The sequence below is a fragment of the Alligator mississippiensis genome, chromosome 2 (assembly GCF_030867095.1).
Source record: "Alligator mississippiensis isolate rAllMis1 chromosome 2, rAllMis1, whole genome shotgun sequence".
Taxonomy (NCBI): domain Eukaryota; kingdom Metazoa; phylum Chordata; order Crocodylia; family Alligatoridae; genus Alligator; species Alligator mississippiensis.
The window spans coordinates 5,417,579-5,434,190 of NC_081825.1; the positions used below are offsets into that span (position 1 = coordinate 5,417,579).

The 16,612-nt window shown below is 48.0% G+C and overlaps 1 protein-coding gene across 1 annotated transcript; it reads left to right on the plus strand.

The window, feature by feature from the left end:
- The first annotated feature begins 630 nt into the window (after nucleotides 1–630).
- Nucleotides 631–10,755, plus strand: LOC102567346 (homeobox protein not2). The gene is made up of 3 exons (XM_059721421.1): nucleotides 631–899; nucleotides 5,288–5,496; nucleotides 8,136–10,755. The coding sequence occupies exons 1-3, from the start codon at nucleotides 650–652 to the stop codon at nucleotides 8,292–8,294; spliced, it is 618 nt and encodes a 205-aa protein (XP_059577404.1). The 5' UTR covers nucleotides 631–649; the 3' UTR covers nucleotides 8,295–10,755.
- The last annotated feature ends 5,857 nt before the right edge of the window (nucleotides 10,756–16,612 follow it).

Genomic DNA, 16,612 nt, shown 5'->3' on the forward strand with positions numbered 1-16,612 from the left:
TCTATGTGTGTGTGTATGCATGTGTGTTTATGTGTGTATATGTGTATGCGTGTGTGTATATGGGTGTAGGCATGTGTCTACGTGTATATATGAGTGAGTTTATATGCTTGTATGTGTGTGCATGTATGTGTGTATGCGTGTGTATATGGGCGTAGGCATGTGTCTCTATGTGTGTGTGTGTGCATGTGTGTCTATGTGTGTATATGTGTATATGGGTGTAGCCATGTGTCTACGTGTATATATGAGTGAGTTTATATGCTTGTATGTGTGACTATGTGTGTCTGTGTGTATGCGTGTGTATATGTGTAGGCATGTGTGTCTATGTGTGTGTGTATGTGTGTGTGCATATGGGTGTAGGCGTGTGTGTCTACAGGTGTATACGGGTGAGTGTATATGCTTGTAGGTGCGTCTTTGTGTGTCTATGTGTGTAGGCATGTGTCTCTACGTGTGTGTCTACGTGTGAACGCGTGTGTGTCTGTATAGGTGTGTAGGCATGTGCGTGTGTGTACGCGGGTAGGTGTGCACCCGCGTGTGCGCGCCCCCCCGCGCGCGTTGGCCCCCCGTCCCGTGCGCGCGCACCGAGTGCCCCCCGCCCGCCCCCTTGCCCCGCGCTATAAAGCCCGGCGCCGCCCGCCGCGCCCGCTCGGACATGCTGAGCCGGGGGCCGGCGGCGCCAGCTGCGGCGCCAGCTGTTCCAGATGTGCCGCCGCCGCCGCCGCCCTTCAGCATCGCGGCGCTGCTGTCCGCCGCGCCCGAGCCCGAGCCCGAGCCCGAGCCCGAGCCCCGCGCGCCGCCGCCCGCCTGGCCCCGCTGGGCGCCCCCGGCCGCGCTGCCCCTCGCCTGCGTCCTGCCCTGCCCCGCGCTCTACCTCTGCCCCGGGCCCTGCGCCCAGCCCACAGGTCAGTGCCGCTCCGGGGGCGGGCGAGGGGGGGACGGGCACACCCGGCTCTTCGGGAAAATCGCTGGAAAAAATTGGTTTTTTTGGCTGCAAACAACTTTCTTCGTGACTCCCTCTCCCCCCCGCCCGCCCCGTCCGCAGAAGGGCGCTTGTACCCCAACGTTTGCCAAGAACGACTTTCCTCCCTCAAATCAAAGGTAGTGCAGTGCGGCCACCCAGCGAACCTCGCTGGCTTCCAGTTAAGCCGTGTCTCTCCAGCAATATTGCGCTTTCTTTTTGGAGTTGGGTGAAGGGGAGTGAGACTGTTTGTCCTCAGGGCTCCGATGATGGGAAGCTAGGCACGGCACCGCTGTGACCCGGAGAGGGACGGCTTGCGGTCAAAAGTGTCGCCAAGGAAAGAGATCCCTGGAAGAAAAGAGATCCCCCCCCACTAGGAAACCCCCCTAAGAAAGAAAGGAAAGAGATCCCCCAAAGACAAGAGATTCCCTTAAGAAACCCCCCTAGGAAAGAAAGGAAAGAGATCCCCAAAGAAAAGCGATGCCCCTAAGAAATCTCCCTAGGAAAGAAAGGACAGAGATCCCTCTAAGAAAAGAGATGCCCCTAAGAAACCCCCCTAGGAAAGAAAGGACAGAGATCCCCAAAGAAAAGAAATGCCCCTAAGAAACCTCCCTAGGAAAGAAAGGAAAGAGATCCCTCTAAGAAAAGCGATGCCCCTAAGAAATCTCCCTAGGAAAGAAAGGAAAGAGATCCCTCTAAGAAAAGCGATGCCCCTAAGAAACCTCCCTAAGAAAGAAAGGACAGAGATCCCCAAAGAAAAGCGATGCCCCTAAGAAATCTCCCTAGGAAAGAAAGGACAGAGATCCCTCTAAGAAAAGAGATGCCCCTAAGAAACCTCCCTAAGAAAGAAAGGACAGAGATCCCTCTAAGAAAAGAGATGCCCCTAAGAAACCTCCCTAAGAAAGAAAGGACAGAGATCCCCAAAGAAAAGCGATGCCCCTAAGAAATCTCCCTAGGAAAGAAAGGACAGAGATCCCCAAAGAAAAGCGATGCCCCTAAGAAACCTCCCTAGGAAAGAAAGGACAGAGATCCCCAAAGAAAAGCGATGCCCCTAAGAAATCTCCCTAGGAAAGAAAGGACAGAGATCCCCAAAGAAAAGCGATGCCCCTAAGGAATCTCCCTAGGAAAGAAAGGATAGAGATCCCCAAAGAAAAGAGATGCCCCTAAGAAACCTCCCTAGGAAAGAAAGGAAAGAGATCCCTCTAAGAAAAGTGATGCCCCTAAGAAACCCCCCTAGGAAAGAAAGGACAGAGATCCCCAAAGAAAAGCGATGCCCCTAAGAAATCTCCCTAGGAAAGAAAGGAAAGAGATCCCCAAAGAAAAGAGATGCCCCTAAGAAACCTCCCTAGGAAAGAAAGGACAGAGATCCCCAAAGAAAAGAGATGCCCCTAAGAAATCCCCCTAAGAAAAAATGGAAAGAGATCTCTCTAAGAAAAGAGATGGCCCTAAGAAATTCCCCCAAGAAAAAAGGAAAGAGATCCTCCTAAGAAAAGAGATTCCCCTAAGAAACCTCCCTAAGAAAGAAAGGACAGAGATCCCCCAAGAAAAGAGATCCCCCTAAGAAATCCTTGCTTCTTTTTACATAGCTCAGCTCCTCTGGTTTCACCCATTGAGCTCAAGGAAGAGCCTTGCTTAAAATGCAGGCGTTAGCCTCTGGAAGCTGGCTGACGTGTCCCATCGCTTAGACGTGTCTCTAGCAAAAGTCACCCTCTGCACTGAGGACTTTTTTTGCCTGTGTCAGAAAGTCAGATTTGATCCACGTGCCCGAAAGAGTCGGTCTGAAACGTATCTGCTGCACTGCAAACCCCTCCTGTGACTAGTTGGTGTAGCCATTTAATTTGCATGATTTAATTTGCTATCTGACTGGATTCCATAGTCAATTATAATTAAGAGCAGAGTACTATACATGACGCTTATGTGCCTAAATATTTATAGAAACATCATGTCATGTCATGTAACTGGACATGGCAGGATCTCTGGTAGGAGATACAAAATATATGGTATATGATACGATGTGACTTGGTGATATGGGGGACAACGTACAAACTGATGGTAAGGCAGTATTTTGCATTCTGAATCATACCTATTACAATTGAAGTGTCAAAATATAGTTACTAAAACACTGGGAGCTTGAAATCATTGATGTGAAAATGTTTCTAGTGATAAAAATAACATGAAATGATAAATGGCTATAATTTAACGTTAATGAAAAGCCATGATCTGGCAAATCCTGACACGAAGGCGTAACATTGGGGACCGGACTAACTGCACCGAAGTCACTTCAGTGCACTTTGCTGTTGAACAAATGTGTTTCCCCTAGTATAAATCAGCAGCCTGCCATTAGGGTAAACAAACCGTGTGGGTTTAGCAGCTGAAACACCGGCCACACAATTTGCACACATCCTAAGCTCAAATATTTTAAATGGGTACCACGCCTTATTTGATTACTGTTTTTATCAGGAATTTATTCTTGCCCTGCATCGTTTTATAGCTATGTTAGGTTTTACATAGTTTTATTGCAGGTGTGGGTGTGTGTGTGGATGCGTGTGCATGTATAACGTATGGTACATGTGCCAGGCCATATATATGTGTAAAATGCACAGGCAGGTTGGTTGATTCAGCTCCAGAGGCCTGAGTCTGAGCCCTGCCTGGATCTGAGCAGGTCTTCTCCAGCCAGCCCTGCTGTCCTTGGTCATTTGGCTTGAGAGTCAAAGGGAGGGTTAAAGGTGGCAATATGCGTTTTCCACTCCCCACTGCTCTTTTGTGGGCCGGAGACACCAGCATGCCTTACTCAATGGCTCCGGTGGACCTTTAGCTGACTTGGGCAATGCATATATTTATGCCCCAAACACCTCATGGCCAGGCATTGTCACCTAAACGCTGTTAAACGATGGCCCTGATTTTGTGCATGTGTGTACACCCATGTGTGCACACATACATGTTCAACCAGGAGCAATCGTGATCACATCCTTGTGAGATCCAGAAGTCTGGTCCATGAAGACGGTGGCTGTATTTGTGCAGGGTCCCTCTGAAATCCGTGGGGCCGTGAGCAGGAGCAAGAGGCTAATGTGTCTGGAGCCAGGCAGGATCAGGACGATGTGGGGCCATACTTTCTGGTGGATGAACCTGCTTGGAAGCCCTGAGCTCCCAGCGCGTTGAACCTTGCCAGATCCAAATCTACCCAAAAAATTGAGCTCCGTCTTCATCCCTAGGCACGATCAACACCTTGGATCCAGGCGCACCCAGGCCTTTGGTGTTCTCCTAATTGTTAGTTTAAAACCCTCCTTTTTTATTCATTTAACTTTGCATTTTTCTATGCAGCGGAGGCCTTGGCTCTGCCGTTTTTCTAGACAGCAGGATCCCTGAACTCGTTGACCGATCCTTGTGAATAAGGCTTGCTTGTGTGAGCAAGGCTGGTTAGACCAAGACCTGCATTTTTTTTAAGGTCCATTCCCCACTTCCTCTGCAAAGAAATGCAGGCATCACTTCTAATACACGAGCCGTCCCTTTTGGGTGGATGGAGTTATTTACATGAGTAAAGTTAATTCTGTGCGTGTTTGTGATGGCAGCATCAAGCCTTAGGTGTCACGTCTGCTCTTGGGAAGGTTGCCCCTGCTCTGATGAGATTTTATTGCATTATTCATTAGATGATAATGTGAGGCCAGCAATAGCCTGGGGTTGCGTGAGATCTAGGCACCAGCACCCCTTGGCTTTGGACAATGTATGGTCCGTGTCCCCAGGCCTATCACGGTGTTAGCACATGCAATTCATGTTACACACACAAGGAGTTCCAGCAACATCAGGTCATTGCCGGATCAGGGCCTAAGCAAGATGTTATGGTGCAGGTCTCCGAGTTTTGCTGGCCCGGCAGCAACAGTCTCGAGCAAGTCGCATGCTGCAGGCACCCTTAGACTTTGCTCTCCCTGCCAGCTTGGAAAGCAGCATCTCCCATAGCTGTGTTTGCAAGGTGTTGCCCCTCAACCACAGTTTGGGGATGAGTGGTTTAGGAATAGGCCAGATCCTGCTGACTTAGTCACTCGTATACTCTGGAGCTGGCTACACATCCAAGATCCCGCCTTTTGTCTTGAAGGCCTTTCCTAGTCGTGTCAGCTGGCAGTGGCTGTCTGCTTCCTCTCCATCCCTGGGATGGCTGTGCTTGGAGACCAGCTGTGCCAGGTGGTCTCAAGGCCTGATGGCTCAGTGGAGGTGGGGAAACAGCAGAGTCAGCAAGCTGTGCAATAAGGGTGCTGTCCTGTGCATGGACAAGGAGCGAGCGTTTTGGGTCTGGTTGCTTCTGCCACCCCTTTATTGACACCTGCCCCTTGCTCACAGGTCTGGAGCTGTCTCGCTGTGTAGGCACTGGCTCCCTGGGCCCTCCTGTTCCTTGGAGGTCAGGGGGGCCCTGTAAGATGAAGAGGATCCGCACCGTCTTCAAGCCGGAGCAGCTGGAGAGGCTGGAGCAGGAGTTTCTCAAGCAGCAGTACATGGTGGGCACAGAACGCGTGGACCTGGCAGCCACCCTGCACCTCACAGAGACTCAGGTAGCAAATGGGCATCCAGCTGGGATGTGGCCGGGGTCCCAGACCTCCTGCAGAGATGTTTTTGTGTTGCCCACACTGGGCAGGACCATGGGAGGGAGAGGCAAGCTAGATGGTCTCAGTCCTCCTCTATGTTGTAGTCTGAGGAGTCTTACTAGTTTCCTTTGCAGATGAAAGTAGCTTATTCTACCTAGGAACAGGGAGGGTTCAGCTCCCTAAGGAGATCCCATCACATTCCCCCAGTTAGCTGCACGAGTGGATTTAGGTGCCTACGTGCAATGCCATTTCATCTTATGCAAGTCGCTGAAAAACAGGATCCAACCTCACTGCTTTCTGTGACTCCGTCTGAAGAGGCAGAGGACGCCGTATTGCAAAAGTAGATGCACAAATACCGTGGATCTCAACCTTTTTTCTACCAGGACCCATTTATAAACATCAATGGCCAGTCCCGACCCACTGCCCCCAGACCCCAGCTCCCCAGTCTGTGGGGCAGGGGGCCCCCAAGCAGCCCCGTGCAGGCTGGAGCTCTGCCAGTCTGCAAGGGAAAGCCCACGGCTTCCCACATGTTTCTCCTTTAAAGGCGAGTCCATTTTTAGAGATTGTTCACAACTCTTTCATATATTCTTGCGACCCACTTTTGGGTTGCAGCCCACAGGTTGAGAAATGCTGCACTAATGGATATTCAGGGACTTGAATGGGTCACTTAATCACGCTAAGGCATTTAAATCCGTAGACGCCTAATCATCAAGGATCCTGGTTTTTCTGATTTAGATTAGTCCCCAATTTTTAATTAAAAAAAAAAAGTAACTCCAAATCCACATTTTTCTGTGATTTAAATGAAACACCACTAATGTGTGTGTGTATGTATATATATATGTGTGTATGTGTGTGTGTGTATGTGTGTGTATATATGTGTGTGTATGTGTGTGTATGTATATGTATGTGGGTGTGTATGTGTGTGTATGTGTATATGTGTGTGTATATGTGTGTGCGTATGTGTATGTATATATGTGGGTGTATGTGTGTGTGTATATATATGTGTGTGTGTATATATGTGTGTGTGTGCATGTATATATATGTGTGTGTGTATGTGTGTAGGTATATATATGTGTGTGCATGTATATGTGTGTGCATGTGTGTATGTATATATATGTGTGTGTATGTGTGAGTATGTATGTGTGTGTGTGTGCGTGTATGTATATATAGTGGTGTTTCATTTAAATCACGGAAAAATGTGGATTTGGGATTACTTTTTTTTTTAACTGAAAATTGGGGATTGTTGTCAATCGGATGAAACCAGGATCCCTGCTAATCGGTGGACTAGACCGTGGCCCCTATAGTCACCAACCTGTGGAGCTATCTGTACAAGATCCCAGAGAGGCTATGAGCTTGGTGGGCTGCAAACAGGGTAAGAAATGTCTGTGGACAAGAAGAGCATCCAAAAGGCAGGATAAAAAGCCATTGCAACGCTCTGCTGCCTTAACAGAATTGTATGCAAGACACGAGAGGGGATAGTACAGCTCTACCCAGTGTTGGTTACCTGGAGTACTGTGCCCAGCTCCATGCACCACATTTAGGAAGGATGTGACAGAACAAGGAGCAATGGGCTCAAGTTGCAGCAAGAAAAGTTGAGGTTGGATATCAGGAAAAACTCTCTCACTAGGAAGGTGGTGAAGCACTGGAACAGGCTGCCCAGAGAGATGGTGGCATCTCCATCCTTGGAGGTTTTGAAGCTTCGGCTAGACAAAGCCTTGTCTGGGAGGATGTAGTTGGGGCTGGTCCTGCTTGGAGCAGGGGGTTGCACTAGATGTGACCTCCTGAGCTCCCTTCAACCCTCATTGTCTGTGATCCTCTGATGTGGTGAAGCTGAAAAGGGTCCATAGGCAAAGGATAAAGCCACTAAAAGGGAGAGGGGTGAAAGCAAGCTGTACGAGCCCCAGTCCCAGGCCTTAATCCTGCCCCCACTGAAGCCAGGGCAAAACCCCAGTTGGGTTCAGTGAGGATCCAGTCACTCCCCCACCATGTAACAGCAGTGTCCTACTCCACCGTTTGGCTCAGATCAAGCGTATCCTCAGGCCTGTCCTTGGAGGTATCTGCTTGTTCCACGGCTGCTCAAGAAATCCCCATGGTGCTGAGGTTTGGCATCCAGATGCCTCAGCTAGGGCAGCAATGCTGCCTATTTACTTATCTTCCAGATGAGTTTGAGTCCCATTGAGTGAAGTGCCAGCGGGCGGGAGTTAGCCAATGCTCTTAATGAGACAAGGATGTCACTCATTCAGTGCTGAAGCCTAAGATTTAACCAGAGGACAAGCAGGATGGGGTCTGGGGGGAAGCAGTTGTTTGGTGGTTAGAGCCAGGGACAGGGAGCTGGATGCTGGAGGCCTGGTTTGCCATTTCACACTGGCTGAATATAAGCCACATGACCGTTGTGTGACTCAGTTTCCCTCCCTGGGGATGTGCAGGCTTACATCAATGTTTGTAAAGAGATCCTCCCCCCCAAAAAAGCAACTGCCCCTTCACTTCCAGCTGTTATTACAAAGTGTCTCCATGGTCCCCATTGCCAAGAGACTCCCGGTCCCAGATCACAGAGACGGGTGCAAAATGAGGGGTTTTCACCGCCTCTCGTCCCTGTTCCCTCCTAGGTGAAAGTCTGGTTCCAGAACCGGAGGATCAAATGGAGAAAGCAAAGCCTGGAGCAGAAGAAAGCGAAGCTGTCCCAGTTCGGAGCGCCGCCGCCTGTCTCCTCTGACTTGACAGACACCAAGGACACCGAGGAGGATGCGGTGGACATTGAGCTTTAAATGACTCAAAAGCTTCCTGCTGTGGTGTGGTAGGAAGTTGATGCCCACGTCCAGGGAGCAGATGGATGGAGGAAGCTACTGGGGCGTGCTGGCCTCGGTGCTCCTCTGGGTCACTGAATGGCTGGGCTGATTTCTGGAGATACAGGGTTACGTTCGGGATGAGTCCATGGTGCGCAACACCCATTGCCCGGCAGCCTCACGCTGCCATCCCTGGAGCTCGCCCCATGGCATTGCCAGCTCCCATGACAAGGCCGTGGGGGATAAGTTTGGCTAACTCATGAGTGAGTCTTCTTTTCAGCTGAACTACAGGAAAGCGCAGAACGTCTCGAGAACGGGTCTGCCCCTTGGAGAGTTCAAATCCCCATCTGCACACCCGTGCATGCAAAGCCACTGTGTTGTATCAATGCCAAGGTCCTGCTGAGCTGCTAGAGAGCAAAGCCCTGGAAGCAGGGGGTGGGGGACGGTAAGAATCCAGCATGGTCTTTTCCCCTGGCTGATTTTGTTTCTACGTGTGATGTTCAGGTCTAAAAAACCCCCCCAAAAAACCAAAAAAAGGGCTTTGCTGAATTTGCAATAAAATAAGTGGGCTGTGACAGAGCTCGGGCAGAATGAGCAGCAGGCCAAAATCCAGGGCCCTGATTGCTTTAGCAGGAGCTTTCCCGCAGGCCCAATCCTGCTGCTCTTTTGTGCCGGACCCAATCCTGACCTTGTACCTTCACCAGCCTCCGAGGAGTTTTCTGTGATCAGGCCCATCACTCGGAGACTGCAGGATCGGGCCCTAAATGAGGGCATTTTTAGTGCCTTGAGTAATTTTCTCAGAAAGCCACAAGTGCCTCGGGCTTAGAGCAGTGGTTCTCAACCAGGGCGCCTTGAGATCCTTTCAAGGGTGCCACTGTTGAGTGGGCAAACATGGTTTAGGGATGTATTTGGTAGCTGTGTTGTTCTGCGACCAAAAGAAATGCAAAAATCTAGAGCTCTTGGTTCAGAGATGATCCCTTTTATTAGATCAACTGAGAAATTGCAAAAAAATTACAGAAAAAGATCATTTTTTTGTTGCCATTTCTCAGTTCGTCAAATAAAAGGAATCATCTCTGAACCAAGAGCCCTAGATTGTTGCATTTCAAACATAATGTACAAACCCAGAGGTTTCAACCAGGAATCCTTACTGTTAAAGACACCCTGAACGGCTGTGGTTTTTCTGGGTTCCTTGCAAGAGAAGACTTGCTCTATTATTTTCCTGTAGGCAAAAAAACAAGTTAAAATGAAGAGCTGGCATTTTCCAGGAGGTGCCTCGAGTCTATCAAGTGGTGCCTGGAGCCTAAAAAGCCTGAGAGCCGCCGGCTTAGGAGCCTGAGGGATGCATGCTTGCATGCATGCATGCTTTGCTTGCAAAACCCAGATCAGAAAACTCTGTATGTCTGTGCATACAACGTGATGGCTTCCACCTTGGATATGATGTTCGGTCACTGGGCTGCACCGAGCTATTCCAGGGGAGTTTCAGGTCTGCTCCCCTAACAATGCAGTGAAAACTGGATCCCAGCAGTAACACAGGCTCCCCAATCCTCTCGCTCATCATTGCCTGGACGTGCTCACCGTGTCAGGCTCCTGTATCTGTCCAAGTCGGACCTGCTCTCTCCCAGGTGGGTGGTGAGCAGGCTGCCCCCATGTCTCAGGATAACTTATTGTGCCTCATTTTGGACCAGAACCCTGTCCACCACTTGGTGTTATTTATATCCTAGGAATAGCCCGATTTGGGGAAACAGTAATTTATTTATTTGTTTTGTATCAGAATAAAGTCTAGTCTATTTTAAAGGAGAGACAATAAGATGGGAGTGTCTTGGAGGACGTGGATGGAGATGGTTTTTTCTTTACAAGCGTGTGGGCATTTTGGGGTGGTTCAGGGCAGGTTGGATGGAGGCTGGAGGCCCTGCACGGCCCTTGCAGAAGGCTCAGGTATTCTGTATGCTGCTTTCCCCACGTCCGAGGCAGAGATTTCCTGCTGTCACAGCAGCCCTAGGATCCTGGGATGATCCAGAAGGAAAGATCATGTGCTCAAAGGTTGCAGCACTGCAAGAAGGTCAAGCAACACAGCATGGGATTGCTTGGTGATCCAGGGTGCCCGTCCCAGCCATAGATGACCCAGACAGTAAGCAGACACCCCAATGTGCTAAGAGATGCCTCCTTTCTGGGTGCAAGAAGCATAGCCAGCTGTCCTGCCCCACCTTTGCTCACCTCATTTTGCACCATATGCCTACAGATGCATTTGCTTCTGAAGCTCTCAGGCTAAAGGAGACTCTCCATTAAGCGCTAGCAGTAGAGGACCTATGACACGCTGCCAAGAAGTTCAGGGTGCAGCCAGAAGAAGGCAGTCGTCTCATGGTAGATGTGCTTATTGCCTGAAAAATGGGCTACGTTGCATTTTAAGAGACTGTCACTACAAATAAACTCTCGTTGAAAAGCAGGATTTTTTTTCTCCTCGTGGGACATTTGGCCGGGGGTGGCGAGGGGGTGGGACGGATGATGGACACAACTATAATTTTTTTAAATTTTCATTTCTCCCCTTTTCCCACTTCTGACTTGCCCCCTCTCCCCATTTTTGCCCTACTAGAAGATGTTGGTGAGGGCAAATATTTGGCAAAAAGATAAACTCTGCTTTCAGTCCTTTTGATTGTGTTCCAAAGCCACCACTTTTAATGAGGAACGGGCTTGAGAAAAAGGCTCCCACATTTCTCAGAAAGGAAGGTCAAACTCTAGGACGCTTGGTTCAGAGATGATGCCTTTTATTAAATCATCTAAGAAATTGCAAAAAACTAATTTTTTTTCTGCAAGTTTGCAGGCGCACACGCCCTTCCTCAGACTCGGGGAAAATGAAAGATGGTAAAAAAATCTCTATAGGTAGAAAATAAACTTCATTTTTGCACAAAGGAAGCTGAAGGTGGATGACTGTTCTTCTGGGTCCATGAGAGTGTCTTTGGGAGTTGGTCTTTGATGTGCAGATAAGGTAGGACAATGCCCACATTTCTCCCACATTTTACTCTTCTGCTGGCCTACACGTGTATGAAAAATAGGTTTCTTCCCCACTTTTGACTATTTTCCCTGGTATTTGTCAGTCAGAATCCAGTAACAAAGCATTGGAAAGTAGGAGGAACCCTCCTTCCCCCCAGGATTTTAAAATAGTTTGGTTTAAAATTGAAATTTCACTTTTGAAAAACATTGTCCCCCTCCAAGTCTAGCTGGAAAAGAATTAATTTTTTATATAACTCCTTTTGGAAGAGTTTTAGAGGAACTTTTAACACTCAGCTATAGATTGAAAGAGCGACTGTCCATTTTATGGGCTTTTTATATACATTTCTGTCTCCAAACGGAGCTGTTTCCCTCTGGGGCAATTATTGCACCAAGTTAGCGCCACATTGAAACAAGGGTGAAAATCGCCATGTGGTTTCTGGACACCACACCGTCTTCTAGGGCTCGTGGTAGAGGTGATGTTTTTTATTAGACCAACTGGATTTTTGCAAAATTTCTTTAATTGCAAGCTTTCGGGCACAAACACCCTTCATTTCTCCGATGCCTGATGAAGGGTGTTTGCACCCGAAAGCTTGCAATTAAAGAATTTTTTTGGCAAAAATCTTGGTCTAAAAAGATATCACCTCTGTCACAAGCCTGATTGCTTTTCCCCCTAGAGCAGTACAGCTACAACCTGGATACCTGACACCGTCCTCTGTGCATTTATCCTTGTAGCACACTGGCGAGGGTAAAGGCAGTGCGATAGGGACCCGAGTCACAGATTAAGGACCAAATCTTCCTCTTTTTTACGTCAGTAAGGGGCAGGTGTCTGAAGGAGCGGCGACTTGAACCCAGGTTTCCAAAATTCTGTATTTTGCCACTCTGTTGTTAGAGCTTTTGACAGCTGAGCTTGCTTTCTGTGGGTTCAAGGTATGGTCAAACTGGAAATAAAACCTGTGCTGCATAGTGCTCTTTTCCCACTGGGTGTACTGCCTACACCGCTATAGTGGCAGAGGCTTGACCGTGCAAGTGAGCCTTGAGGCCAGTGATTCTTGGCCAGGGGTGCCCAGGGTGCTTTGAGATCCTTTCAAGGGTGCCCCATGGTGCCACATCATTTTAGCACCGTGACATGATTCACAAGATCAACCCAGAGATTTCACAGTTTCACATATTTAGAGTCAAAAACACTGCTGTGTTGTGTCTGACTTCTTTGCAGCAGAAGAATTGCTATAATATATTTCTATGGTCAAAAAAGAGTGAAGCTGGCACTTTCCGAGAGGGGGCCTCAAGTCTCGAAAAAGCGGAGAACCACTGCGTTCTGCCCAAGGAGAGAAGAGACATGACCAAGGCCACACAGCAAAGCAGTGGCAGAGCCAAGAATTTCACCTAGCCATCTGAGCCCCTTTTCACTAGACGATCCTGCTCCCCCCCTCGATGACCCAATATGCACGCGGTAGGAACTCAAGAGCAACATAAACTGGAATGTAATATCAATAGGAAGGCAAATATAAAATGAGCCAAGTGTGAAGAAAGCCCAATGGGCTCAAACCCTTGCACAACTGAGGCCTGATAGGACCTACTATATCACACCTAATATAACAGGGTTGTTGGTTGTAGCCTTGGACATAAGGACATAGGCAGATGAGATTCTTTGGGTAGATGTGATTTCTTTTATTAGACCAACCAAAATGTTCTTTGCAAGCTTTCGGGCACAAACACCCTTATTCAGGCATAGGGAGAGTCTGCTGGTGTTGTGCCATAATATAACAGGACTTTTTCCTGCATTTATGCCCAACAAAAAAGCCTGTAGCAGCATCTAGTGGCCAGAGAGCATTCATGCTAACTACCTCTTTACGGCGGATATCAGAGGGCAGGAGAAACGGCTGCTAGGCTCAGAGCCAGCTTAGAGGGAGGATCCAAAAATCAGGTCTTTTAAAAGCGCGCCACGAGGACACTTGTGTTCGCAGGTCGAATGCAGCCTGTGCGCAGTGCAGAAAGTTATGCTTCAATTAGCATTTGCAAGGAATTCATTGTCTGCAAGTGCTTCTCTGAATTAACTGCATGGGAACTGGCTGGCATCCAAGTGATTTTTGGGCGTGCAGGGATTGGCACCGTAGGGAGACACATCCTTATGTCTGCACACAAGCCCCTGGCCTCTTTCCAAAGAGTGAGGGGACTAGTTCTTGCCCCTTGGATGAAGTCCAGGTTGGGTGATTATATCCTACGTCCCCCGCCAAGTTTTCATCAGAAAAAAAATCCATCACAAATAAGAGATGTCCCCCCCAGCGATGCATTTCTGCAGACCCCAAAGGACGTGCCTACAGACTGGGTCCAAGCCATGCTCGTCTGCCAACATGGGCCGGGTGCTCCAGCGGTTCTAGCCCTTGACAGCTCCGCAGAGACCCAGCGCAGGGATGATCGCTGCCTTTTCCAGGCAGTGCCTCATAGGACACCATGTACAGATAAAACATCCAGCTGCACAGTAATGGACGTACTGAGTCTCGAAGATTTGGGGCTTTTTCCCCTTAAAGTTCCAGCTCCTGGAGTCACATGATGGCGTGGCAATCTCCCTTGTCCTTAACAAAAAAAAGACTAAACTTCTAGTCTTCGAAAGCTTGAAATACAACGTGGGAAGGACCGGGAACCAGACGACATGGATCAAAAGAATTAATTTATTGCAATCCGCTGGGTTTGAAGTTCCTGTGGTGATTTTAGGGGGGTGTACATGGAGGGGGGGAGTTGACTCATAGATTTTCAGTGCCTACGGCTGACACTACAGGAACCCTACAGGGTCCAAAGCGAGACAACAAACAGATTATTTTTTTAATCGCATCGTTTTAAAATGAATCTCGTGCATTGGGAAGCCTGGGGTTTGGACACTGAATAGAGGAGAAGGGCTCCAGGGCCTTCCAGGGGAGGGACCCAAATGAGTGTCAGGGGTGGCCTGGGCCTGTGAGAGCGGAGAAGGGCAGCATGGATTGCTGCATCCATCCCTGCCCACAGCTCATGGGGATGTAGTCCCAGGACACCGGGATACTTTAGCATCTCCCAGCATTTTTGCTTTTTAAACTCCTCGCTGTCTCAGGATGAGGTTTCCCATGAGACAGAGGAGGAAATGGCAAGCAAGCCTTTGTTTTGTGCCATGCTGGCCTGTCAAACCAGATGGAGACCTGAATCCACATGCACACTTGGAGGCGAGGCCCCAGCCCTGCCAGGTCTCTTGCATGTGATGAACACTCAGTTGGACTAGCACGTAGGGTGGAGCAAACGTGCACACGAGCCCTTGCAAAGTCGGGAGCCTGAAGCTGCATGCTCTGCAGAGCTAAGGCAGTCTCTTTCTCTTAGTGGGAGGACTGGATGGCTTGTTAATGCCTAATTAACAGGCATTAAACCCATTTTATAGCAGAGGAAACTGAGGCAGACAGGGGTGTCACAGCTAGCAGCAGTGTAACCCCTTGGTGGTATTGCTTTTGCTTGCATGTTGCAGAGCAGCCCGGGTCAGAGCAACCTGCATTTTGGAGCAGGTGCTTGGAAAGAGCAGGTGAGCCCTGTAAGGGCCCGTCTACACAGGAAACACCTGCGATAGCCAATACAGACCAGCTACCCCCACCCCGGCTCTGCCTCCCCAGGAGGAGCTTGTCCACACAGAGGCAGGCAGGGCAATGAACCTGAATGAACTTGTAAAGACAATGAGATAAATGGTATTAAAAGTCTCCCAGGGGCATGCTTGATTGAGAATGAAGGTGGCCTTAATTTGGTTTAGTTTGCTTTGGGGGTTGGGGGGAAGAGAGAAGAAAAGGAAGGAAACCACCTTTTGGCAGTCAAATAAGCTAGGCTGAATGTAGTCTACTAGTCAAAATACCTGTGTGCTCTGCACTGTATTTTGGGGAAACGACATGCATGTTGTGCGTCCTTGGTATCTAGATCTAGATCTCCTTTTCTTCTCCCCCCTCCCAGCTGAAAGAAAACTAATCCAAATTAAGGCCACCTTCATTCATATTATATAGCTCTATAATACCTACACACACACACATGCATACACACACACGCGCGCACATATGCACACACACACACATACACATGCACACATACACATACATGCACATATACACACGTGCGTATGCACACACGCACATACACATACATGCACATATACACACATACACATACAAACACATACACGTCTACACACATGCACACATGCATGCACATTTGCACACATACACATACACATGCACACACGTATACACATGCATACACACACATACATGCACATGCGCATGCATATATACACACACGCATACACACACATGTACATGTGCGCACATATACACACTTGCACACACACATACACACACATGTACATGTGCGCACATATACACACTTGCACACACACATACACACACATGTACATGTGCGCACATATACACACTTGCACACACACATACACACACATGTACATGTGCGCACATATACACACTTGCACACACACATACACACACATGTACATGTGCGCACATATACACACTTGCACACACATACACACACATGTACATGTGCGCACATATACACACTTGCACACACACATACACACACATATACACACATGTACATGTGCGCACATATACACACTTGCACACACACATACACACACATGTACATGTGCGCACATATACACACTTGCACACACACATACACACACATATACACACATGTACATGTGCGCACATATACACACTTGCACACACACATACACACACACATATACACACATGTACATGTGCGCACATATACACACTTGCACACACACATACACACACACATATACACACATGTACATGTGCGCACATATACACACTTGCACACACACATACACACACATATACACACATGTACATGTGCGCACATATACACACTTGCACACACACATACATACATACATACAGATATATATACACACACGTGTATATGTGTATATATATATATTTAAGAATATCAATAATATCAATAAATAAAGAATAAACTGCTGAAACTTCCTCAGCCTGACGAAGGCTTTTTTAACCCGAAAGCTTGCTTAATAATTATTTTCCAGCTATTTAAATTGGTCTAATAAAAGAGATCAGATTCACCCTATGAACCTGCCTATGTCTGCCTATGTCCTTAGACCAACCTGGCGACAACCTACACCCCTGTATATATATTTAAAGCACATCAATAACTTATATAATATATACTTATATATACGCACATATAATAATGATCTATGCAAATATAATAGTTTTATATATGTTATATATATGCTTTATATATCTGTA